Raw genomic sequence first — 24,096 nt, forward strand, 5'->3', positions numbered from 1 at the left:
TGAGCTGAGATGGGAGGGCCTGAAGTAAGGGCCATGGGTGATGTGGCCGGGGGTGGCCCTCCATGCCAGGCTTTCCAGACCACAGCGCTGGATCTTGAGCCCCTTCCTTTCTTTTCGCTGTGTCCTCAGGGGTCGGTTCCTGTCACCCATGGCCAGGGGCCCTGTCCAGGTCTGCTTCCGGCCTATGCTGTGTCCGCCCCCGGCCAGTGTGTGCTTCTGGGGCCGTGGGAGACCAGCCCGGTCCCTGGGCATCAGGTAAATGTCCCCAACAGTGGCTGTGGGGTGGCCTCACAGAGCCCCAGACAAGGCTCAAGTCCAAACGCCAAGAGCCTCAGGCTGTGGGGCCAGGGGCACCCTGCACAAATCCAAATGGGGGCGAATCACCTGGGAGCCACTGTAGGGAGCAAAGGGTTCTGGGGTGAAGCTGCAGCTGGCACAGCGTCACGGGCAGGCTGGTAGGGGTCTGTGGCCCCGCCTGCTATGAGCTGTAGGTGACCGTCTCCATGGCAGCCCAAACGTTCAAGCCCCAGGCTTCTAATCCAATTCATCTTTGCCCCATATTTCTGGGGCAAAGGTCACCATGGAGAGTGTTCCCAGGCAGAGTTTTGGGGTAGGTAGGCTCTACAGGGCTCAGGGGCTCGGTCCTGCCTGGCTCCTGGGAAGCCCTTGGAGGTTACAGCCTAGGACTCTTGGACCACTGTCCTCAAAGAGCCTCGGCCACCCCCAGGGGACAGCAGCCCTGCTCATGGGCTCCGCGGAGTCCCACCTTCAGCCTCGCTCAAGGGCACTGGGCACACTGCCTAAGTACCAAATAGGGGCCTAGGCCACTGACGCTTCGTCTCACCCCATGAGGGCTGAGTTTGGGGCAGGCCACATGCCTGCTAAGGCCACTGACACCAGGACACACAGGGCCAGGTGGACAGGTTGGGCGCCTGCACCCCTATACTGTGCTCTGGCCACAGAGAGTAGCCACCACTGGTCCCTGCGGCCCCTCCATGTAGGTAGCAACCCTGGCTTCCAAGGGGCCTCCAGGCCCTTCCCTGCCGTCTACGTCCATCGCTGACCGCTGCTGCCAGAGGAGAGCACTGGATTCTGCACTGTGAGGGGCCTCGCTGGGCCCTGCGCTGGCCAGGGCTGGGCCACCAGGGTCTGGGCTCAGGGCTCTGAAATTCTACGGTTGGCACAGGGCAGACAATGGGCTGAAGAGGTAATGAGAGAGGACAGCCCACCCTGGGATACAGGCCATCACCTCTCAGGCACTCGAGTTGGGCACCAGTCCCCCAGGTGGGGGCCCCTTCCCTGCCAGACATAGACGCCCCACAGTTGGGGTCTTGGGGTAAGCTGGAGGCACAAGACTGATCCAATCAACCCCTTGGGTCCCCAGGATCCAGGCTCTGAGCAGGAAGGTGGGGCTGCACCCTGGCCAGTTCACAGGGCGGTGGCTGGGCTGTGGGAAGTCCACGGTGGAGGACGCCCAGGCCTGTCCCTAGAGACAGAGTGGCTCCTTGGAGTCCAGCCTGGTTCTACCTGCCTCAGCCCACAAGGCGCTGAGGTGGTGCTGGCGTCCTGGGGTCAAGAGTCTGCCTACAACCACAGCAGCATGGAGGGAGAACCCACTCTGCACCCCTGAGGGTGGAGCCAGAGTGGGGGGCATCCTGCAATGGAGTCCTGGGGAATTAGATCCCCGCTGATCTGTTCCCGCTGTGTCCCATGCAAGCCTTTACCTCTGTGAGCCTGAGGCCTCCTGTGTCAAATAAGACTCACAACGGGGCCCTAGAGAGCTGGCTGCAGAAGCTCTGGTATCTACTGGGGGGCTGGGTCAATATCCCCCACCCCCCCAAACTGCCATTAGCTACTATTCACCCAAGTGACACAGAACATAAAGTGATTGGTCCACTTTATGTTCACTGCATTCCTGGGGAAGAAGCTGAGCCTGTCTCAGCCTCCGGCCACTGCTCTTCTCTAAAATCGACCAACCCCAGCCACCTCCCCCTCCCCAGGTCAGGCTACCTCTGCTGCAGAAGCACACTGACCCTTTCCACCTCAGATGCCTTTGCAGACCTGGCCTGGCCTGCGACTTCTCATCCTCGGGGTCTCAGCATAAAAGTCAGCTCCTCCGCGGAGACCCTCCCTGGTCACTCTCTCCACTGTCCCAATTATTGCCATCTTTGCACCTTGTCCCTTAGACACGTCTGCTTCCCTGCTTCTCATGTCTCCCCAGGAAGAGCGGTCGTCTCCCCTGGCACCCTAGGGCCTGGCAGAGCATGTGCCAGCTCAAAGGCAAATGCGCAGAACGCTCTTTTCTAAGGTCTACTCCCGACAGAGGCTCCGGGCCTGAAAGAGCCACCAAGCAGCCCTGCAAACCTGGCTCCGTCAGACGGCGTGACCCCTGGGGCTGAGGAAGGGTGTTGCATGCAGTAGCTGACGATGCCCCAACCCCAATGAGACTCCTGTTTTTCTTCAGCGGGGCCTTTTCCAATTGTCAAAGTAGAGCCCCCGAAAGCAGCCTGCCTTCAAAACTGGCCAGCTTCCACAGTGGGCTGTGGTCTCGGCAGCGGGGGGATCAGGTATAAATCATGCTCCGTGCTGGCTCCTCTCCTGTCCTTGTGGCCCCTTGTGGGGCCGGACGTGCGGGCCTGGGCGGTCCCCACGGCGCCTCCAGTCTTCCTCGCCTGCAGGCCCCCGGGGCAGGCCTTGCACAGCGCTCTTGGCCGGGAGTGAGAGTTTCTGCCTGCGTGTGGTTAGGGTGGTGACAGTGACTAAACCTCCAGCAACTTGGCCCAGCGTCTTGCCCGGATGGTGGTTACGACACCCATGGCCAGGGCAAGGGTCCCTAAAGTGTGCGGAGGTTGCTGTCCTTGGGCTAGGCGGTAGGGGTGGGGTGGGAACAAACCGGAGGCAGGCCCAGCCCGCGGTTAGAGGCCCACGCCCTGACTCCCGGGCTCCCCTCACCTGGGAGCCCACACGGCCCAGCCAGAAGACATCAGTGGTCCCTCAAGCCTGCTCATACTGGGGACATCACACCGGGGATCCCATGGCAGAGACTGGGCGCCTCGGCCCTGCCCTCCCTCCCACCTCCAGCTCGCACCAAATCTCGTCCTGTCTTCCTGGAACACGTTCTGAACCTGGAGCCTTCATGGACCCACACCTCTCCTGGGCCCTGACCAGTTTCCTCCCCATCCCTTGCAATGCCTCATTCCCCACATCCTGCCTATGCCCGGACCCCAGGGCCACCCCTTTAGAACACAAGTCACTAGGCCAGTCCCCACCCCGAGGACAGAGCCCCACGTTCCTCAGCCTGGCTTCCATCTCCAGCGTCAATCATTACCTGCTCCTGGGCCAATGGTGTTGAGGGCCGGCCTTCCCCCTGCGGTTCCCTTAGCTGGGACCACCTCTCCAAGGCCCCTGCCTCCCCAGTCTCACTCCCATTCCTCCTCTGGGCCTGTGTGGGGACTCTCCAGGAAGCCCTCCCTGACTTCCCCTTCCTGTGCTGCTAGAGCACAGCACACTGGCACAGTCGGGCCCTTGTTACAGCCTCGGAGCCCTGAGAGGGCAGGCCTGTGCCCTACTCCACGCCTGCTACACGTGTGGCTTAAGCAGGAACACCAGCGTCCCTCATGGTTCTCTTGCAGCCAGAGCTGTGACCTCATGGGCCCAGGATTTGGGTGTGCCCCCCACCCCACTCCTCTGCGACCTCAGACCCCAGGCTGGCAGGGGAGCTTCTGGGTCTGTGCCCCATCATCTGCCTGTTCACTCAGAGGGACCAGAATCCCGGTGCCCGGGCCCCAGTATGTGTCCAGAGCAACTCCAGGTCACCAGCTGGTCTTCTGTGCCCACCTGGTCCCGCTCAGGCCACGTCTTCCCCTGATGGGCTGGGAGCCTGCTGGGCCTTCTGCCTGGGCCAGTTCCACGGAGCCTTAGCAGCATTCATCACAGGCTTGGGGCCTCCTGCCCAGAGTGTGACAGCCGGGGGCTTGGAGGCCCTGAGCCGAGCTGGGAAGGCAGCAGAGGCCCCCTGAGCTGCATCCTCATAGACACTTCCAGACAAAGAGCTCACTTCATCCTAAGACAATGGCCCTCCAGGGATGATGTGTGCGCCAGGCTCTGGGGGTGCAGGAGGGAAGGCTCAGGGCAGGGGTCCCAGGGCAGGCCCTATGGGCTGCAGGGAGCTGCCTGGCAGGCTGAGCTGGCGCAGGGCTGAGGGCCTCTAGCCCACCCCCTCTCAGTCAGACCCCTGTCTGCTGCCAGAACCTCTGGGGACCACTCACCCTGCAGAAGGGCAGGGCAGTGTGTGCCCGGGCTGCAGGCGCCTGGATGCTGAACCAAGCAGGCTGCCTTGCTCAGTCTCTATGTGGTCCCCCCCACACTCTGGCAGAGAGCCCCATGGCAGGAAATGAGGCCAGGGAGGGTGCCCGTGTCTGGGCGGCTCGCTGTCCTGCACCTCTGTCTGCCAGACCCCTGTGTTCCAAGCTATCTCTAAGGAGAGGCTGGAGGGAAGTCCAGCCTGTCCCAGGGAGGGAAGCAGAGCCCACAAAGGCATAGGACCACAGGCCATAGGGGACAAACGGTGAGCCACGTGGGCCTGCCCCGCTCCCGGTGCCCTTCTCCTCACCCGGGGTGCTACTGTGTTTCCCCGAAAATAAGACCTAGCCGGACCATCAGCTCGAATGCATCTTTTGGAGCAAAAATTAATATAAGACCCGGATTTATTTTACTGTAAGACCGGGTCTTACATCATATCACATCACAAGATAACGTAATATAATACCAGGTCTTATAATAATTTTTGCTCCAAAAGACGCATTAGAGCTGATGGTCTGGCTAGGTCTTATTTTCAGGGAAACATGGTAACAGCGTCCTCTTCTGCTGTGTTGCCCACTCTCAGGGCGGGGGCACTTCTCACCACTGAGAGCCCCAAGTTCAACTGGCAGCCCCCTGACACCAGGGGCAGAGCCACGAGTGGGGGACAACAGCACACAACCACACGGGCTGTGAACGCAATGATGGAGGGTTTGTTCACTCAGACCGAGACACAGTTGCTTCCACAGAACACGAGGAGTGTGGCTCCAGGAGGTGCGGCCCTGCAGCCCCAGGCCAGGGCGACCAGGGTGGGTGGTAAGCAAGGAGGGAGAGGGAAATGCACTGGTTGCTGGGAAGGGGGAGGCGAGGCTGCAAGAGGCCTGGGTGCTCACCACAGACCTCAGTGCTCCATGCTGCCTGGCGGGAGCGAGTCTGCAGAACAGCCCTGCTCTGGGCTATGGCCAGTTCAGATACCACTTCTCTGGGCAACCCCTGCCGGGCTCACCCCGTCCCTCCTCACAGTGCCTCTCCCCTTTTGAGGGCTTGGGGTCTTATGGGCACACTTTGGTGCCTGAGGAGACAAGGTGGTCTGCAGGGGGTGGGCCACCTGTCCTGGCACAGAGCCCCGAAGAGCTCCGATTCCACCCAGACAGAAGCCAGCATACGGCCTTGGCGTTCAGGCCCCCTCCCATGGGGCTGGCGTGGCTGGCATCCTCCCGGGTGCTGCAGCTGCCTGGCCCACCCCTGCCTATCCCCATGGGGCCCCTCTGAGTGAGCTCAGCCTCCTTCCCTGGCTGAGTGGCAGTGAGGGGCACTCCCCCTCTGACCCCAGGAAAGGGGCCAAGGCCCGCCTTCCTCAGTCCCCAGGGCGGTACCCCAGGATCCCCGTGTGCTCCAATCACTCATCTCTGCTTCTCCTCTGGGCGTCTTTGCTGGGACCCTGGCTGTCTTTATTCACACTTCCCTGGAAGGTCACAGGAAGCAATCTTACAGTCGCAGCGGGTATTTGCCTTGGCCCAGGAGTGGACCCCACCCACCAGGGGCATTTCTGCTAGGACAGGGCACGGGGCTGACCTGGCCACGGCCTTCTCACCGCTGTGGGGAGGAGAACTGAGCCCATCTGAGAGAAGCTCTGTGATCACGGGCCTCCTGCCCTGCAGGGACTGCACTGCATGTGACCTGGATGGAGTCAGGCTTAGCCCCCGGGAACTACCAGCGGGTCACAGTCTCAGAGTACTGTGGTGAAGGTGGGGGACACTGGGGAACCTCGAGGCCCTGGCGAAGGCCCAGCCTGTGCCCCACGGCATGCTGGGGGAAGACAGCCCCATACAGTCTGCATAGACCAGCTCAGCTAAGCCTGGCCTGGCTCAGCCAGAGGCCTGTGCCTGCCCTAAGAGTAGCCCCCTGGGACCGAGCGCCAGGCCTTTCTCAAAGCCGCGCAATTGCCCTGGGGTCTTGCTTGTGAGCCTGGGCAGAACTGGGGTGGCTCTGTTGGCTGATTGGGTTGGCCAGGATACCAGCTGGGGAGCTGCCACCCAGGTCCTGCCCAGACCCCAACAGGCATTCCTGTAGTGGGGGTCGGGGCAGGTAGAGCCAGCCAGGCCTTGGCCACCACCCCTGCCTCAGCACTAGGTGGGGGCTAAGCAATACCAGGAGCTTGAAGCCTGGAGCTCTAGGTGAGCAAGGAGCCCCAGGGGAGGCACTGTCCTTCTAAGGCCCCACTTATCCAACATCACACCAAATGCCCTCCCCAAGAGCCCTCATGCCCCAGCCTCACTCTGACAGCTCTGCCGTCTCCAGTGTGGAGTGTGGTAGATAGCCCTCGTCCCTCTATACTGTGGCCAGTGGCAGGCTCGGGTCCAAGCCGGACCCTCCCGTGCTCCTCGAGGGAGCCATGATAGGGTGTGGGTATAAAGGGAGCCCAGGGTGTGCTCTGGCCCCCTCCCAACCCTCACAAGCAGCAGAGCTTGGCTCCTTCTAGTCGGGGTCTGGGCCTGTGGGACATCGAAATTCACAACTTCCTGTGCAAGGGTAAAGCGTGCACTTATGGGAAAGGTGATATGGTTTGCTCTGTTTACGTGGTCACAGCCTACCCTGGCACAGATGCAGAGGGGCATGTGGTGGGAGCGAGGAGGAAAGCATGGCCTCCTGGGGGCCATACATCCCAACTCACCATTCACTAGCCAAACCCTTTCACTGCATCTGAAATTCTTATTTAAATGACTGATGGTATTCAAAACTGAACAACACCTTCTCATCCCTGGTGTAAATAGAGGGTGTGAAGAGAGGAGGAGACGCGCCCTTGGGGCTCACGGCTTCACCAATGCTGGATTTTACAGGTATTGGGTGATGATGCATGCCATGGTTTAAAGGTCACAGAGTACGAAAAGGTCACAGCGAGCACTCTCCTCCCTCCTCCCGATGCCTCCACCCCGTCTGTCTGTCCATCTGTCCTGAACCTCCTTTGTGGACTTACAAGCACACGTAAGTGCACGTTCTTACTGTACCCTTCCTTTTACAAGAAAGGGGGCCACTGGCCACCCTGTCCTGTACTTTTCATGCACCAGTGCCTCCTGGAGTCACCCCGTATTACGACTACCTATTAATTAGTACATGGTACTCCTTAGCAGACGCTGCTGCTTTTTAAACAGCCACAACAAGATGCTGTTTGCGCAGCTGCTAAACCAGCCAAGTCCCCTCAGCGTTGCCCCCCCATTGGATCTGACTTGGACGCTCTCCTTCCCTGTCTCCCTTTCTGGGCATATCCGAGCTCCCCATCCTGGGACTTCTCATCACCAAGCTCTGTTCCCACTGGACAAGAGAGGGTGTGGGGTGGGGCCTGGCGTCCCCCGCATCCCTACCTGGCCCCCCCCCCCCCCCCGCCTCTGGCTGGACAGGGGACCACCCTTAAAGGCCTGCTCACAGGGTGCCTCCTGAGAAAACAACAGTTTCTCAGGACCCTCAAAAGCAGCACTTGGCTGTAACTCCCCCCGACGACTGGCTGTGCGGCCACAGGGGCTGCTGAGCTGAATGCTGAGCCACCAGGTGCTGGGCCTGCAAGAGGTCATATCCTGGGGCGTTTACGCTCAGGGGTTCAGGATCTTTTCTTCTTTTTCTATTTTTAAATGAAGGCTCCTCAGAGGGATGTAAATCTGACTGCCAGGCTCCGTGAATTTAATATGAATTCAGAGTCCAGCCTTCAAGGCCTGTCACGGCCCGGTCCCAGACAGCCTTGCAGCCTCTGCTCACCCTTCCCTGAACACTGGAGAGACACTTGCTGTCCCCCTCCACTCTCCCTGCACCCCACCCCTGCTGCAGCTACGCAGATGCTGCTGTTCTCCCTGCAGTGAAGTCTGCTTTGGAGCAGGCCAGGGGACATGCTGACACCCCAGGGGCCAGTGCAGGCCGGGGGCTGTGCAGGTGGAGATAGATGGGACCGGGGAAACCTTGGGCTGCGCTCCCCGATCCCCAGCTCTGCTCCTGCTTGGTGGCCAGTCCCCTTTCCTAGGAGTGACCCTGGGGACATGACACCATCCAGAGTCTTACCAGCCGAGTACATGAGGATTCATTGCATAGAGTGTAGTTCTGCTTCTCTAAGGCACCCTGCCACCTCAGAGGACGGAGCCAGGCACACAGCCACCTGGCATCCCCAGGCTGGGTGGTCGGTCCTCCCCCAGGCCCCTCACCTGGCTTCATGGCGCTCATAACAGCACGGCAGCTCCGCAGCACCGCCTCGTAGATGGCCTTCTGTTTTTTGGTGAACTTGCCGTTGGCAGGAAAGGAGCACGTGATGTCGGAAGAGAAGCAGTAATACTCACCGCCCATGTCAAACAGGCTGTGGGGAGAGGAAGACATGAGGCCGGTGGGGTGCTTGGGGACACCACTGCCCTAAGCTTTCCTCCCACCTGGCGCTCATCGTGCTGGGCCCGAGCCGTCCCACCATGTGACCAGCTCAGGCAGCAGTTTGGGGCCTCCTACCCTGGTATCTTCTCACAGTGCATGAACAGCGAAGGGACCCTGTGTCATCCTGGAAGACCTCTGACCCCAGAGCAGGGAAGGCTGGGGGAGTAGGGTTGACCCTGCACACACACACCTCTGCCCTCCACGGCCTCTGCTGGCCAGGCCACTGGATGCCTGGCTGTGAGGACTCACTGGGAGAATGAGGGAGGGGCAGCGATGTCCCTAGGCCCCACCCACCGTCTGACCTCTGTGTGAGCACTCTGACAGATCCCCCAGGGCTGCCCCGCACCCAGCACAGGGCACATGTTCACCACGAGGCAGTAAACATGGGAGCTGGACAGGGGCTTTGGGATGGATGCAGCCGCCTGACGGAGAACGTGGGCTGAGCTGCACCATGCTCTGCAGGGCCTGAGGGAGAGGCAGGAAGGACACTACAGAGGACAGCCCTTACATCTAGCAGGGCTTTCCTGGGGCCTAGCCGCTGCACAATCCCCACCCCCAGGGGCTGCCTGGAGCCCCAGCAGCCCCAGGTGGCGGAGTGGGTACCAGCAGGCCCACAGGGAGGGAGTGGAGAGTGGGAGGACAGGCAAGGCCCGAGGCTGGGAGCCGTAAACCAGCAGGATGGTGCTGGGACAGACAGGCAGGCCTGCTGAGTCAGGAGGATGGCCCAGTGGCGCCTGCCCTCTGGACATCCCGTGACAGGGCCTGGTGCAGCAAGGCTGCGAGGGGGCCGAGCCTCGCTCCCATCCCTTGTTGCCAGATTACGCACAGGGCCGCTGGGCCTCAGGGTCCTCACCGGCCAGGGGCAATTCAAAATCCTGGCCTGCACACCCTCCACAGTGGGATGGGACAGTATACGTGAGGGGCTGCTGGGTCCAGGCCTGGCTCCCACTGGGTCACCTGGCTGATGGGGTCCCCAGGCGAGAGGGGTGGGGGTGCAGGAGCTGAGTACTCCTCCCCATCCTGTTCCACCTGAGCACCTCAGCATGCTGCTCGACAGCGGGCACAGAGTGAGGACCCACCAGCCCCCTCAGCCCCTTCACAGGCTGAGGGACATCGGTCTAGCCCCAGGCCTGGGATCCTGCCGCGTCTTCAGGGCCAGGGGACCACAGAGCCAGGCAGAGCTGAGGCGGCAACGGGGGCTGCCCTCTGTGACGCTCGGTGCCTGGCTCCCAGCTTCCCGGAGGGTCAGCCTGCAGCCGCTCGAATCCTGACAAATCTGAGCCCGGGGCAGAGCCTCCCCTTCTGCTGTAACGGTCTCTCACCCAAACACAAATTCTAATGGTAAACGCAGCCGCTCAACAAACATTCTAGAAGCTGCCTGGGCCTCTGGGGGCCCCTGTCCCACATGACAGAGTGGGGGGACTCTGGCCCTGCGAGTGGAGCAAGCAGTGGCCTGACAGGCAGCACCAGCTACTCCACGGAAGCAGATTTGTCGAGGAGAAACTTGAATGCTCAGGATCGCTGGAATCCAAAGTCCCCAGCCGGGCACTTTTCAATCTCCCATCTTTTTCCGATTGCAAAACAGCATAACCAATGTCAACAGTGCAAAAAGCACCAGATAACACCTCAGGTGATTTTCGGGGGATGGGGAAGAGCCCCCAGCAGCACAGCAGGCATGGGGAGCGGAGCTGTGTGGGGCCACACAGGTTGGGTCAAACTCACAGACTCGGGGGCAGCCTGCCTAGGGCGGGCTGGCGGGGGGACACGGGACTCACTTGTGGTGACCAGCTCAAGCTCAGTGTGGGAGTCAGGGACGGGCGAAACAGAGAGAGGCCCTGAGCGGACACACCCAGGCATCTGTTCCCCAGAAGGCTCCAGATGCAACTGGGTGTTTGGACCAACAGCTGCCAGCAGGTTTACTCCTGCCTGGGACACACTCCTCCTGAGCTGGCCAGGACGCGGGCACATCTTAGCCTGAAACTGCAGCAAAACTGAGGCCCTGAACACCGGCCTGGCAAAGTGCTGAGTTGGGGGGTCAGCAGCTCAGAGCCCAGGCAGAGATGGGCTCTCCTGTCCTGGCTCTGGCACTGAGCCTTCGGGGCCACAGTTTCTACACTATGAAAATGGGGACAGCAACAGTGTTGCAGGTGTGTGTCCTCTAGGGCCCATGTCCAGGCAGGCATGGGGAGCGGAGCTGCATGGGCCCATGAGTGTTTCAGCTGGGGAAGCAGAGCGTTTTCATTTGGGTTCCTTGGAGGCAACAAAGGAAAATCGTTTGTGGTTTGTTGATTCTGACCATCCAGGTCTGGTCTGAGCAGACAGGAGAGTCAGGAGCGTGGAGGGGAAGAAGAGGGGGGACACAGACCGTGGGGGGGGCCACCACATCCGAGGGCAACCTGTAGCAGCGCCCCTGGAGCAGAAAAATCTATTGGACTGTGCTGATCTCAAAGAAAAACAGAAATTACACTATTTAAAAAACCAGGAAGCTCACAAGAACACACCAAATGCTGGCGGCACCTAAAGCATGAAAATGAGACTCTTGTCCAGGCAGACAAGACTCTGGACCAAGTTCTCTAAACTCGCCTCAAAAAAACCCAAAGTACGTGGGATGGTGGGTGTTTGCAGTTCCTTGGCCAGCCTGGCTTTATCATTCAGATTCTAGAAAACTTCAGCTGTATTTTTTTTTGTTTTAAAATCATCCGCTTTCTGGAGAAGGAAGTATACACCCAGCCGGCAGCTCCATCCTGCCCAGCGCCGCTCAGGCACGGGGCTCAAGTCTATTTTTGTGCTCTCAGTTCCCTATCTTTCTGCTCTTAAAAAAAATAAAAATAAAAAAAATCCCCCCTCAGAGTTCCTTCACACATAAGTTAATCAGATTCAAGCCATTCTGGAATCCAGGGACAAAAGCCATCTCTTTTATAAATCATCTCCTTCCAACTCCTCTGTGTCTACTTCATCCGTCCTCTGAACGCAAACTGACAATGGAGAATTCAGTCATACTTTGGCTCAGTTGCGATCGCAGGATCCCTCCTCCCCGGCTGCCTGGGGACACCACCAGGAACCCCACCATCTTTGGCCGTGTGAATGCGTCTGATAATCTAAGACATGTGGGGAGATATTACACATCTCCGAGCAATACGCTGGCCTCTCGCTCCTCACATGTGTTCATCTGCTTCTATTTCTGGCTGGGATGACAGGTTCTGTCTTCCGTTGGCTCCTACTGGGCAGCTTCATGCCCGGGCTACCTGCCACCATTGGCCCACCCAGACCCTCCCCAGGTCCCACTGCAGGGACCAGCCAGCCCACAGGCAGAAGGCCTACAAGATGGTTTGGCCAGTGACGTCGCTCGGGAACAGTTTGGGGGACATGCTGCAGTGTTTACACAGAGGCCACTCTGTACTCACTCTGTAGCTTCATTTTAATCTTCCAAGGTGCAGCCTAACACTCAGCTCCCTTGCACCTAAGACTGACACTGTACACGCACGTATGTACATGCACATAGACTTATTCACGACAACAGGAGCATTTCAGATCCTAATTCAGATCCTTGCAGCTGCCCAGCCAGGCCAGGCCAGGGGATTTCTGAGCCGCAGGAAACCCTTGCTTCCCTTTCGGACTTAGCGTGAGACAGAAAGAAGACATACCAGTCACCCTCAAGTTCATGCCGCACTGGGCAGCCCCACAAGATGAGGCCTGTGAACCAGCTGCCCACGCCCAGACAGACCCTTCGTGCAGTGCCAAGCCCCAGCTGCGACCATCACTTGGTGTCCTGGAGGCTCCCTCAGTATCACAGGCTGACCCACCAAACAGACCTCTCCCCAAGTGCCTTCTGGGTATCCCAGCTCCCCAACCCAGCCACAGGATAGCTGCCCCTGTGGGATCAGAGACAGGACAGTCATTCGAGCACCAGCGCCCATAGCAGAAACCCCCAGCACACACAATGACAAGAGCAGGCATGTGCTGGGGGCCTCCGGTGTGTCTGGAAAGAACTGCTGTTACCCTTCTACAGAAGACGTGGGGAGAAGCGGAGCACCAGGGTGGGGCCAGGAAGGACACTACACGGCACCTGGCCCAGTGTGTGGCTGGGACCCACGGGCCTGCTGCCACCACAGCACAGTGGGGCAAGGGCCAGGTGTCAGGGCAGTGGCCTCCGCGGGGGAGGGAGTGAGTCGGCATCACGCGCGCAGCACATGTTGCATTTCACTTTTTTGGTGAGCAGTGTCCCATGATGTCTGCGAGCACCCAGGCTGTCTGGACCAGCGCTTTTCAATCTGTGGGTTGTGAAGTTACTGCGTGGGGTGTGGATAAGAAACATAAACAAATTAAAGGGATGGATAGAAAACACATGGTCAGGGTATCTGGTTATAATTTGGGCACATATGCTTGCATGAATGTCAGTGGAGCTGCTCACTGGACACAATGTTCACGGCCACTGGGCTGAACAGACGGCTGACCAACGTCTGTGCCCTCTTGACAGCGTTCTCTTGCCCTGAGGACTGGACATGTCCTGAAGACCATGAAATCCTCAGGATGGGGCTGGCTAGTGACAATCAGGTGTGGAAACAGCAAGGTGGAGGGGCCTGAGCTGGGCTTGGCCTGGCATCAGGGAGCAGGCCCTGGGTGTGACACTCGTACTCTAAAGCCCATTAAGGCATCAGGCACCAGGAAAAGTGGGATTTGGAGGCTCCCCCACCCCAGACCCTATGCCGGCTGGGGAGGAGCTCCCAGACACAGATCTGCCCCTATAGCAGGGCTGCGGTCCACAGACACCAGATAGACATCAGACCACGTGGCCACCAGCAGGAACAGAATCGTCGCATCATAGCCTGTGGGACCCAAGTGACGCCAATGGTGCTGCCGGGGCCCTGGGTGAGCAGTGGGCACTTCCCAGCCTGCAGGGGGGCAGGCTGTCTGTGACTGAGAAGCAGGGTGCTGCTGCCCATAGACAGAGGGCGTGAGACGGAGGCGACCTTCCTAAGCTGTTTAAACTAATGTCCAGTCCACACAAAACCTGCAGAATTAACAGGGAACTAACTTGAGAGAAGAGGCAGGAAGGCGATGGCTGGTAATGGTGCTGTGGGCAGGAAACGGGTGACCAGGTGGGAAAAGAGCCCTCACGGGCCTGTCTCCTCATCTGTAGGAAAGGATGGGGCAGCTCAAGGGCAGAGAAGGGCTCTGCCACCCCCTCAGCTTGGGGATGTGACATGGGCAGCGGGAGCAGCAGCACAGACCACCTATAGGCCAGCAACGATTCAGGGGTCTTTGAGGGCTTCCCTGGGAGGAAGCCCTTATCTGTCCTGGCCAAGAGAAGTGGGGCTTTGGTGAATGAGAGCAGGGTCCCCGCCTTTGTGGGTCAGCGGGGCAGGGCGAGGAGACAGAGGGGGTCCTAGTCCCACCAGAGGGATGGAAAGGGGGAGATGACACTGGCTGGCTGCTGAGAGTGGGGCTGGGACAGGTCTCTCCTCCCCGGGCTGGCCACCCCCGCCCCTGCCCCAGGACACAGAAGCCACTGCCAGCAGGGAGGGGGCCCGGCCCACACATCCTGAGACAACGCTGCCCTCTTCTGGTCAGTGCTGGGAGGGCCAGCTCACCACCCACCAGCCGCATCCTGCCTGCAGCTGCGTAACCCAAGCCTGGACATCCTTAGACTGGTGTTCTGGAAGGTTCTCAGAAGGACCACGGGGCATCCTACCCCAGGAACCACTCTTCCTGCCACATGATGGGAAGAGTGGATGGTGGGAGAGGGAGGAGGTGGCAGGTGAGGAGGGGGGGTGTGCCAACTGTCTTCCAAACCACAGCCCACCCTGGACCCCTTCCTACTTTTGCCCCATGGAGGGAACCTGCTGACCGGCCCAGGAGAGGCGGGGAGTGCAACAAGGCCGGCTTCAGACCCGGGCGTCCAGGACAAGAGTGGGCCCAACTCTGGGCGCCCTGCGTCCCAGCGGATTTAAACACGGGCGACGGCGCCCCCTGGTGGCGCCTAGGCACCACGCCAGTCCCCACCTCCTCCATCTTGGGGGCTCAGGGTTTCAAAGCCCACGCTGGTTCTGGGAGGACTAGGCAAGTGCACCAGGTGATAAAAAGCTGGTGTAGTATGGGGAGTGGGACTCGGGGGCCTGGAGCACAGGCAGGAGAAGCCCCAGCCTGCTGGCTCTGCAGGGAGACGGCCACCGCATTGCAGCTCTCACCTGCCAAGCGCCACGCGAGGCCAGGCTCCATGCACTTTGCCCTTATAATCATGGAATCCTCTCAGAGCTAGCTGCTATATTACCCCCCAGGGACTGACGGAGAAACAGGCTCAGCGGGATGGCCACGCAGCTGGGGAGAGCAGGGACTTGAAGTGGGGGCCCTCTGTGCTCATCCCACAGCCCCGCCTCTCGGGTACCCTGTGTGTGTGTGGGGGGGGGCATCTGGGACTGTGGGGTGAGGGATGGAAAGGGCTGGCCTCACTCAGTACCCGCTCCCCACCTTCTACAGTCAGTCTGACTCCCCCGGACTATCTCTGGCCCCCAAATAACCACATGACTAAGTGTTAAAGTATCTCTGGGGAATTTTCACCGGACGTCACGGGACTGAGATGCAGAACGTGCTCCATTGCCAGGGGCCTGGATTACAGTGACTGGGAGACTCAGCTTCGGGAAACCTTCTGCACTACGCTTATATTTTGGTTTGATTCCTTATGACGAAGGGTCGTGGCTTTTATGTTGGGATAACGGAGTAATTTAATATTTTCCGAATGCAGTGGGTGCTCAGCAGATCAATTTCAATAACACAATGGCTTATAAATGCCGTCAGCAATCTGACAGTAGCAGTAATCAACAAAACATGTTGTTCTAAACGCTGCATAATAAATTGACTATAATAAACTCATAATGATTCTACTGGCTACCTTTCAAAGTTGACACTAGAAAAAGAAAATTTGGGCTTGGCACTAACATAACATCTGTGGGATTCCTCAGATCACTTCTGTCTCTAAAGCTGTGGCCAGGAGACACAGGTGCCATGCATTGCCCAGGAGGGCTGAGGCCACAGCACCTGGGCCAGGTGGAGGCCTGATGTCCGCTGTGCCCTAGTCAGCCAGGCCTACCCTGTCAGGGGCGACCCCAGGAACAGATCTGGGACTGGCCTCGCCTGGGGTGAAGACCCTCTTTGGGGCAGATAAAGAGGGGAGTGGAGAAGCAGCCACTTCCTCTGGGGTACGCCGAGCTCACAAAGAAACACTCATGGCCACATGGCCCTGGGGCAGGATAGCGGGGACCGTTAGTGTGGCTGGGGCCCTGCCTCTGCCTGGGGACTGGGTCCCCAAGTCTTGTCCTCCCAACCGGAGTCAAAGAAAATTAGGAACGGTTACAGGAGTTGGGAGTCACTGAAGAGGCCAGGTGGTCTCTCCTTGGGGCTACAAGTGCTCAGCCTTTGTCCAGACCGCAGGGCCCTCCCATATCTTTGCTTCGTCCCCAGCTGAGCCAAGTGTGAGGCAGCCAATGCGTCCCCAAGCCCCTTTGGCCCTGCACCTGGACATGGAAGCCTCCTTGTGTCGGTGACCTCGCCTGCACATGGTGTGAGGAGAGGGAGTACCCATCTCGTGGGAGCAGGGTGAGAAAATCTACCTAAACAGATGTCCCTGGTGCCAGGCCCAGGGGAGGGCCCCGTCAAGGTGCTCCACGCAGGCTGTGCTTCCCTTAGGCCAGGAAGGATGTCAGACATGGGGAGAGGGTTGCAGGGAGCAGCAGTGCTCCTGGCTGGCTCCATGGCCACTTGGGGTACCTCCTCTATGTGCTCCTGGCCTAGGCCCCTGGGGAGAGGGTACATCAGCCCAGCACTTATGTTCCTGACAAGTCCCTTCTGCACCCTCTGCAGTCCTGAGAGGCGTGTGCTAGCTCCGTTCACAGATGAGTAAACTGAGGCTCACAGAAGGAACTAAATGGCTTTGTTTCCTCCAGAGGGCTGAGCTGCGCTCCTACCAACTGTGGCCTGAGCCAGAACACTCCGTCCAGCTACTGACTCTGCCTGCGTGGAGAGCAGCTAGTCACGGTGCAGCTGTGTCCTGTGGTAGGTGGACCCTGGGACCAGGCGAGTTCGCGAAAACACTTGGCAGGGACGACTCAGAGCATGTCTCTCGGCTCACACCCCCTGAAGGACTGGGCTAGGGATCCCCGGGCGTGGGCTCCCTCACTCCTTGTTGCAGGGCTGGGTTACCCCTGCGTGAGGCAGGGTCCTGGCCAGTGTGCAGGCATCACTGAACGCCAGCTCAGGGACTGAGCCTAGCAGGGGACACCCAAGAGGAAGCATGACTGCCTAGAAGATGGCTTGGGGAGCCCTGCTCAGATGCCTCAGCAACAGGAGGGAAAGGCACCAAAGAACCGGGCTGAGCACACCCCACCCCGCCTCTCGCCCGTGGGCCAATGTCTAAAGGCTAAGACAGGGCAGACCTATGGGGCTTGCAGCCTCTGGGCAGCTGTTAACAGCCCTGAGGCAGCCTGGCCTGGCCCTGCCTGACGTCCGGGTGGTGGAGAGGGCAGGGGATGGGGGGCGGGTCCAGGTCACTGAGGCACCCACAGACCCCTCCCAAGGCCCAGAGAAGTGGGGCCTATGCCTAGCATGAGCTGGGGGGCCCACCAGAGCAGGATTTGAGATTCTGCCAACAGAGGAGAGTCCGTCAGAGCAGCAGAGCAGCAGGTCCCGCCCACATCTGCTTTGTCATGGCTCCCCGAAGAGCTGGGAGCACACAAACTGGTCAGAAAAGCTCTGCAAACAGCCTAGGGCCTGAAGCACCACCTCTGACCATCCGAACTAATGGCCGCTTATGCCAAGGGCTCCTGTGGCGGGGCCTGGCAGGTTTCAGAGGGAGACAGGCTCCCTAGGTGTCTTCTCTGCTCCAGACGGAGGCACCTGCTAAATGCAGAGGACACTGGGCAGGCGCTGGGGCACAGTTCCGGCCCTCTTCAGAAAGCCCACCGTCCCATGGTGCCAGGGGACCCACCTTAATCCCACATCACAGGGACCCCTGCCCCCTCTCTCAGCGCTTCCTTGCTCCTGGAGAGGAGGCACCATGCAGGCCGTGCCTGTGGCAGAGAAGTCTGGGCCCAGAGCAGGACCGGGGGCCTCACTGTGGTCGGCCCTCTCAGGGTGGGACCAAGACGCCCTGGTTAGTCACTCTTGAGTCCCACCATGGCCACGACATTCACACACAGCCAGGGCAGGGGCAGCTCAGGGGCTGGCTCACTCACCACATATCTCCGTCCTGGATGGTCCGGTCGTTGGGGGCCCCGGCGTGTCCGTAGTGCAGGACGGCTGAGTTCTCCCCACTGTAGAGTGAGAGGGGAGGTCAACAGCTCATCCTCACCCACAGGCCCCAGGGACAGGCACCCCCATGTCCTAGTACTGTCCACCTTGCAGCAGAGACCCAGGGGTGGCTGGACCAGGCCCACAGCCTGGCTGAAGGGAGAGGAGAGGCCCACTGGGGAGGGCCGGCGCTGGGTCAGAGGCTGCCGGGAGTCCTGCCAGGCCACAGACAGGGCACCAGCGGCTCCTGGCTCCTCTGCTCAACAAAGCTTCCCTGATGAGCGATGCCTTTAAGAAAAAAAGGACTTTTAAGTCTGTCCAAAGGGGGGGAAAAAAACCCCACCTGGGTGTAATATTTATGGCCCTGTTCGGGAGTCTCAGGAATCATAAAAGTAGAAATAATGATTTTTCTCTCTATCCACCAGAGAAGAACATTTCCAAGGACTGAGACATTCACATGTATTATTCATGTGCCGAGGACGTGCCCATTGGCAGAGCCGGCTTGTCCTGGCTGAGCAGGGGCCAGACTGTCTGACCCGAGGGGCACAGCGTGAGCCCAGGGAGTGAGGGGGCCAGGACGTGCCTGTGGGACACACACAGCCACACCGTCACCCACACAGCTGTGCACACCTCCACAGACCACAGAAATGCGTGCTCACGGCCATGAGCTGCCCGTGTTTATGGTCATCGGTACCCTGCGCCTCCGAGTATACCCAGTCACATTCAGGTGACACACACACACTGAGCCCCTGCGCCCCAGACAGAACGTGCCTCACGCAGACATGCCTATAGTGACCCCCCCCCCCCACATGGAGCCCCAGACTCACCCACAGCTGTGATATTCACAACACAGTCATATGGACGCCCTCTCTCTCTGTCTCTGTCTCTCTTTCGCTCTCGCTCTCTCTCGCTCTCTCACAGACACACAACCATAGCTCCTTTCACCCTCACTGTCCACAGAAGCCGTCATAGCCCGAGGTCACAGCCCAGTCCCCACGTGCGGGGGATGTGCCTGTGCAGAAGGGGTGAGGCCAATGGCGGCCCCAGGAGGAGCAGCCCCCTGGAGACGGAAAGGGAAAGGATGGCAGCGGGCAGCCGGGCTCCCTTCTTCACATAGCACTGGCTGGAGCAGGCAGAGGCAACCTCAGCTCCCAGCGCCTTAGGAGGGGACAGCAACTTCCCAGCTTAGGTGGGCACTGGCGTGGGCATGGGAACGAGCAGGTGTGTCAAAGCTGGGGAACGTGGGCCTCCCTCCCCTTCCTCCAACCGCCTCCCACAGCCATCCTGAGATGGCAGGATGCCTACTTACCTGCCACAGATACAGGTGTAGGAGCTGTGGCGCATGCCACCCCGGGAGTAGCAGTAGTGTTCGAAGAGGCTGCAAGAGAAGGAGCTGCATCAGGGTGACTGAGTCACCAGTCTACATGGCCCCTGTAAGGCCAGGGTGTGGGTCTCTGAGGCTGTAGCTGGAGCCCAGGGTCAGCCACAGGCCACAGAAGCCCAGAGGTCAGTGTGGAGGAAGAAGGCCAGGGGGATACCAACTGTAATACTGCAGCACTGCCCGGCCTCCCAGGCCCGTGGGGAGGACAGCCCAGGCTGTGGGAAGACGGGTTGATGTAGGTGTCACAGTTTCTGCAGGGCTGGAGTGTCTCCCTGTGACTCCATGTCCAGGGGCCACACCTCAACACACTAGGAGGGGCTGGACACACACGGGGGTCCTGGCCTGGAGGATGGGGGTGAGAGGTGTACCCTTGTGCAGACGGAGCAGGACAGGGCGGTCTCCAGTAAGGTGGAGAGAGGCAGGGTCAGGGCGGCAGGCCCTGCTTCTCCCTACTTGGGACAAGCAGCAAACTGGTTGGCCCCCCAGACAAGCCCCCACCAACCCCATGCACAGCACATCAGCAGTGCTGAGCCCTCGGGAGGCCACGATGCCAAGAACTCTGGAGAGGCTAGGAACCTAGTCCTCCTCCCATCAGAAGCCCCAGGACCTGGGGGCGGGTGTTGTCTCTGTGTGGGACTCTGAGCTCTAAGGGCCCAGCCTTTCCTGTCCTCACAGGGCTGTGCCACTGGCCCCATCTTGAGAACAGCAAGGCTGCCCATGAGCACATAAATTCTGCTCTGCATGTTCTTAGGCCTGTTTTAGAGAATGTCTATATGGAGGAGTCTAATCTTCCAGGCACTGTAAACACAAATTATGTATAATTGCTATGACTGGGTATTAAGTAGTTGTTATGCAGGAATGATTCTGCTGTATTCAGTCGACTTTCAGACTTGCCTTACAAACCTCACATGATAATTGGGTATCTGCAAGTGAAATATTTTCTTCAACAGAAAGGATTTCAGGAACTGCTAGGGAGGTGAGGAGAGCCTCGCTCCCCATCACGGTGGGAGCACTCAGGCAGTTGCCATCAACTTCCACCTCAGACCCAGAGACTGCGCGCATGGCAAGACCAACTTACGGCCGGGCGTGTGGCCAAAGCCAGCACGTTCGTCCACGTAGCAAGCCCTCCTATGCCGAGCCCCAACAGAGAGCCTGTGAGCACCACCGGCTCCGCACGGCCTCTGCTCCCTGTCTACACACCAGGATTCTGCAGAACGAGCCCACATTGAACGGATACACCATGGAGTGTATACACCCCAGATACACCATGCTTCCTTAGCTTTGAGAGACTGCTCTGCCTAGACAGAAGCAGGCCTCGGAGGGCCGCGTGGCCGTCCTTGATGGGATGGGGCAGGGGCTGTCTGTATGTGAGGCCAACAGACAAGCAGCCCGAGGAAATGGGGTGAGGTTGGCTCCCTCCTGCAGCCAGTCTCAGCTGCAGGCGTTTCGCTTACTGTATATAACCTACTCAGTTTCTACAGTCTTCTTCGCTTCTGATTAGGAAAAAAATAATTGCGAGTAAAAGGAACAGCTTATAGAAGCACCAAACTAAGGACCAGCAGACCTCGTCTTCACCTGCAAATGGTAGCAGCTAACACCAGGTCAGTTTTGCCAGTCACGAGGACAATTCCAGACACCCACAGGAAGAGCTGAAAAGACGAGGAGAAACATGGCATGCTGGAAATTTACTCTAGCATAAAAGGGTCTGAAGTTCTTCAACTTGAACTTTAGCACCTGATTTTGTTTTTAAATCAAGTTTCCTGTCTGAAGTCCTTCAACTTGGACTTCAGCACCTAATTTTGTTTTTAAGTTTTCTGACATGACGTGAGGACAAACCGGTGCTTTGGTGGCATTAACAGGTGATGCAACAGGCCCACGTTTTCTGCTCACAGGCCTCAGCTGACCCTCTCTTTGGGGCCTTGACCTTGGGATGTGGACACACAAAGGCGCCCAAGTTTCAGGGCAAGTGCAGTGGCGGGGTGGGGGGCTGTGGAAAGATGGGAGTCTGACATATTTGTGAACTTCAAGGGAGCGGGGGTGAGGACAGGATGCTCTAGACTGGAGCCGCAGGCCTCCCAGGAGGATTCCACACAGCTCGGTCGGCGCTCGGCCAGCACAGGTCACAAGGACAGATCGTAGCAGCAGAGCCACCCGGTTCCCACTGGAGGACTCACAGACCCAGGCAGCAACCAGAGGACACTTACTAAGGAGGCCTCTAAACCTTTAGAGCAAAAATGACAAACTGAGCCAGGCCCGGGTCCATCAGAGAAGCCTAACTCCCGACTGACACAAATAAGACGACAGCCAAATTCAGCCACAAGGACATGATGACAGAGCATGTAGCCACAGACCTACCCACCTCCAACACTCAGAGGGGTTGCACGAAGTACAATAAGCAGAGGTCTTAGGATGGGAAGAAAAGTGAGGCCAGAAAGGAAGAGGGAGCTGGCAGCCTTGGGAACCTGAAGGCCCTGGCTTTCACTGCCATGTGGGGACAGCGACAAGGCCTCGGGCACGCAAGAGGTAGGGGACTAGAACTGAGACCCCCACCCCAACAAAGAGCTGGGGCCTGGGCAGGGAGGCAACCAAAGCAACAGGGTAGATTTGGGAGAAAATTCATGAGCATCAAAGGAAGCAATCAGGAAGCTTGCCTGGGCTCTGGGAAAAAACATTCCCTCGTATTTCATAGCCTGGGTCTGCCCTTCGTGGGGTTCAGGTTCAAGTGTGAACCATCTGCATGGTTTAGAAACCCCCAAGCCAGGAAATTGACAGAAAACTTGGTCCCTCACTGGTGACACCTGGAGCATCTGGCAGGAGCAGACACAGAGCCAAACTGGGCAGCTGCACCCTCAACCGAGGCCAGCCAGGATCACACACACACACACACACACACAGAAATGCATCTATATACATATACACACATGCTCGCCATGCACATAGATATGCGTACATGCACAGACCCACGGACACATGAGCACACAAACATGCACACAACACACATGCGTATACACATGTATACATACATATGTGCACATGTACACACACATGCATATACCCCCACACACACACACTGAAGATAAACCCACAATGAGGAAGTCACAGAATAGGCAGATTTAATGAAGAACCAAAACAAAACTTGCAGACATGACCAGTCTATTGATCAGAGGATTGCAGACAGGAAGACGGGCGGTGTCTTCCTGCGAGCCCCTCCGCCTGTTCTCTCAGTCAATTTGTGACTCTCATGTGCAGCACATGTGTCGTGCTGGGTCTAACTGCCCCTGCTCCCTCCTGCTCACCTGGACAGAGGATGGTTGGGGAGCACCCCGACTAGGCAAGTGGCCCTCACCCAGTTCCCCAACAGCAGAGGGAAAAGGCAGGGGTCTGCCCCTATTCCCCTGTCACCAGGTTCACAGATACCCTGCTGCTTTGTGGTCTCTGAAGCTTCCCTCCACACAGCCATTCCTCTAATATCCTTGCCTATAAATTTCTCACAAGCAAGACATGAGCAGAAAATGCTTTGTATCCAGGCATAAATGAGAACCTTTAAGTAACCTGGGAGTGTCTGTGCTGTGAATAATGAGGTGAATGTAGTTACTGCTGCAACAGAGGGGCAGGCCCATTTGTCAGAGCCTGCAGATGACTAATGGGGCAGAGACAGCAGATTTTGAGGCCCAGATCTGCCGTAACGGTGTCTCCAGGGAAAGCACTGCTACGCCTCCCTGGGGGTCCGCAAATCCAGCCCATGGAGCCTTCCTGGGCACACAGCCCAGCTCCTGGCCTCTGAGGTTTATCATTTCATGAGGAGGTACACGGAGCCCTATAAAAATGCATTAGCTGCCCACGATAATGGTAGAAAGGCTGCCCTGGCAGCAAGTGTCACCAAGCTATCAGAGCAAGCGTGAGCGTCGGCAGACAGGGCCAGCCAGGGAGGTCAGCAGGGGCTGTGGGCAGCACTGGCCACATCGCCCCCTCCCCCAGGCTGGGCCTCAATGCACGCTGGGTTCCCAGGAGGCTGGGCCAGGAACAGGAGCATGGAAGGAAAGGCGGGCAGGGCGGTGGAGGTCATTCAGTTGAGCAGAAGGTCTAAGAGAGCAGACAGTTAGGACATAGGGGTATAAAGGTGGATAAGGGCCACAGTGTGGGGACTGAGGCATTCCAAGCTAAATGCAGGGCTTTCCTGGGCCTGGGTGGCAGCCCACCCCTGCTGTCCTGGCAGGGCAGGGTCCTCATGACTGCCTTCTACTCACTCATGTCTGTGAGTTCCCCACTGTCCCTGTCCTGCAGTCCCTGCCCCGGGCCCTGCACCTAGCCTCTGGGGACACTACTCAACAACATCTATGCCAAAGCCAAATCCTGGCTCTGCCACTTACTCACAAGCTAGAAGGCAGATCCATGCCTGTTTCCTCATCTGTAAAATGGGATAATAGTACCTCTCACAGGTGCTATTGATGTGCAGATCCATGGCTTGGATACCCGTGCTCACACATTCTAGTGCAGCCAGGTTCTCGATGGGTATCCCCCAGTCTCACGTACTGCCCGAAGCACGCACGTCTCCAGGATAAGTGTAGGCACGTGCATGTGCGCACACACACACACGCACACGCACACGCACACAGGCCTTTCCTTTCACACGGGCATCTCAGCACATGGTCCTTTCCCAGCTGCTTTTGCCTCACTCGCATCCTCAGGGCTGTGCTCAAATCCTAGCGAGTCCCAGCTCCTTTAACAGG

At 58.6% G+C, this 24,096-nt stretch overlaps 1 protein-coding gene across 1 annotated transcript in view; it reads right to left on the reverse strand.

Annotated features, from left to right (window-relative positions):
- Positions 1-24,096, reverse strand: part of PEPD (peptidase D) — a 109,687-nt gene that overhangs the window by 4,692 nt on the left and 80,899 nt on the right. Inside the window, exons 10-12 of the mRNA XM_081030403.1 lie at positions 19,295-19,363; positions 17,931-18,008; positions 8,487-8,635 (exon numbers count right to left, since the gene is read on the reverse strand). Of these exons, the coding sequence (XP_080886529.1) occupies positions 8,487-8,635; positions 17,931-18,008; positions 19,295-19,363 (296 nt within the window). The remainder of the gene's footprint in view (positions 1-8,486; positions 8,636-17,930; positions 18,009-19,294; positions 19,364-24,096) is intronic.

The sequence above is a fragment of the Rhinolophus hipposideros genome (assembly GCF_964194185.1).
Source record: "Rhinolophus hipposideros genome assembly, chromosome: 21".
Taxonomy (NCBI): domain Eukaryota; kingdom Metazoa; phylum Chordata; class Mammalia; order Chiroptera; family Rhinolophidae; genus Rhinolophus; species Rhinolophus hipposideros.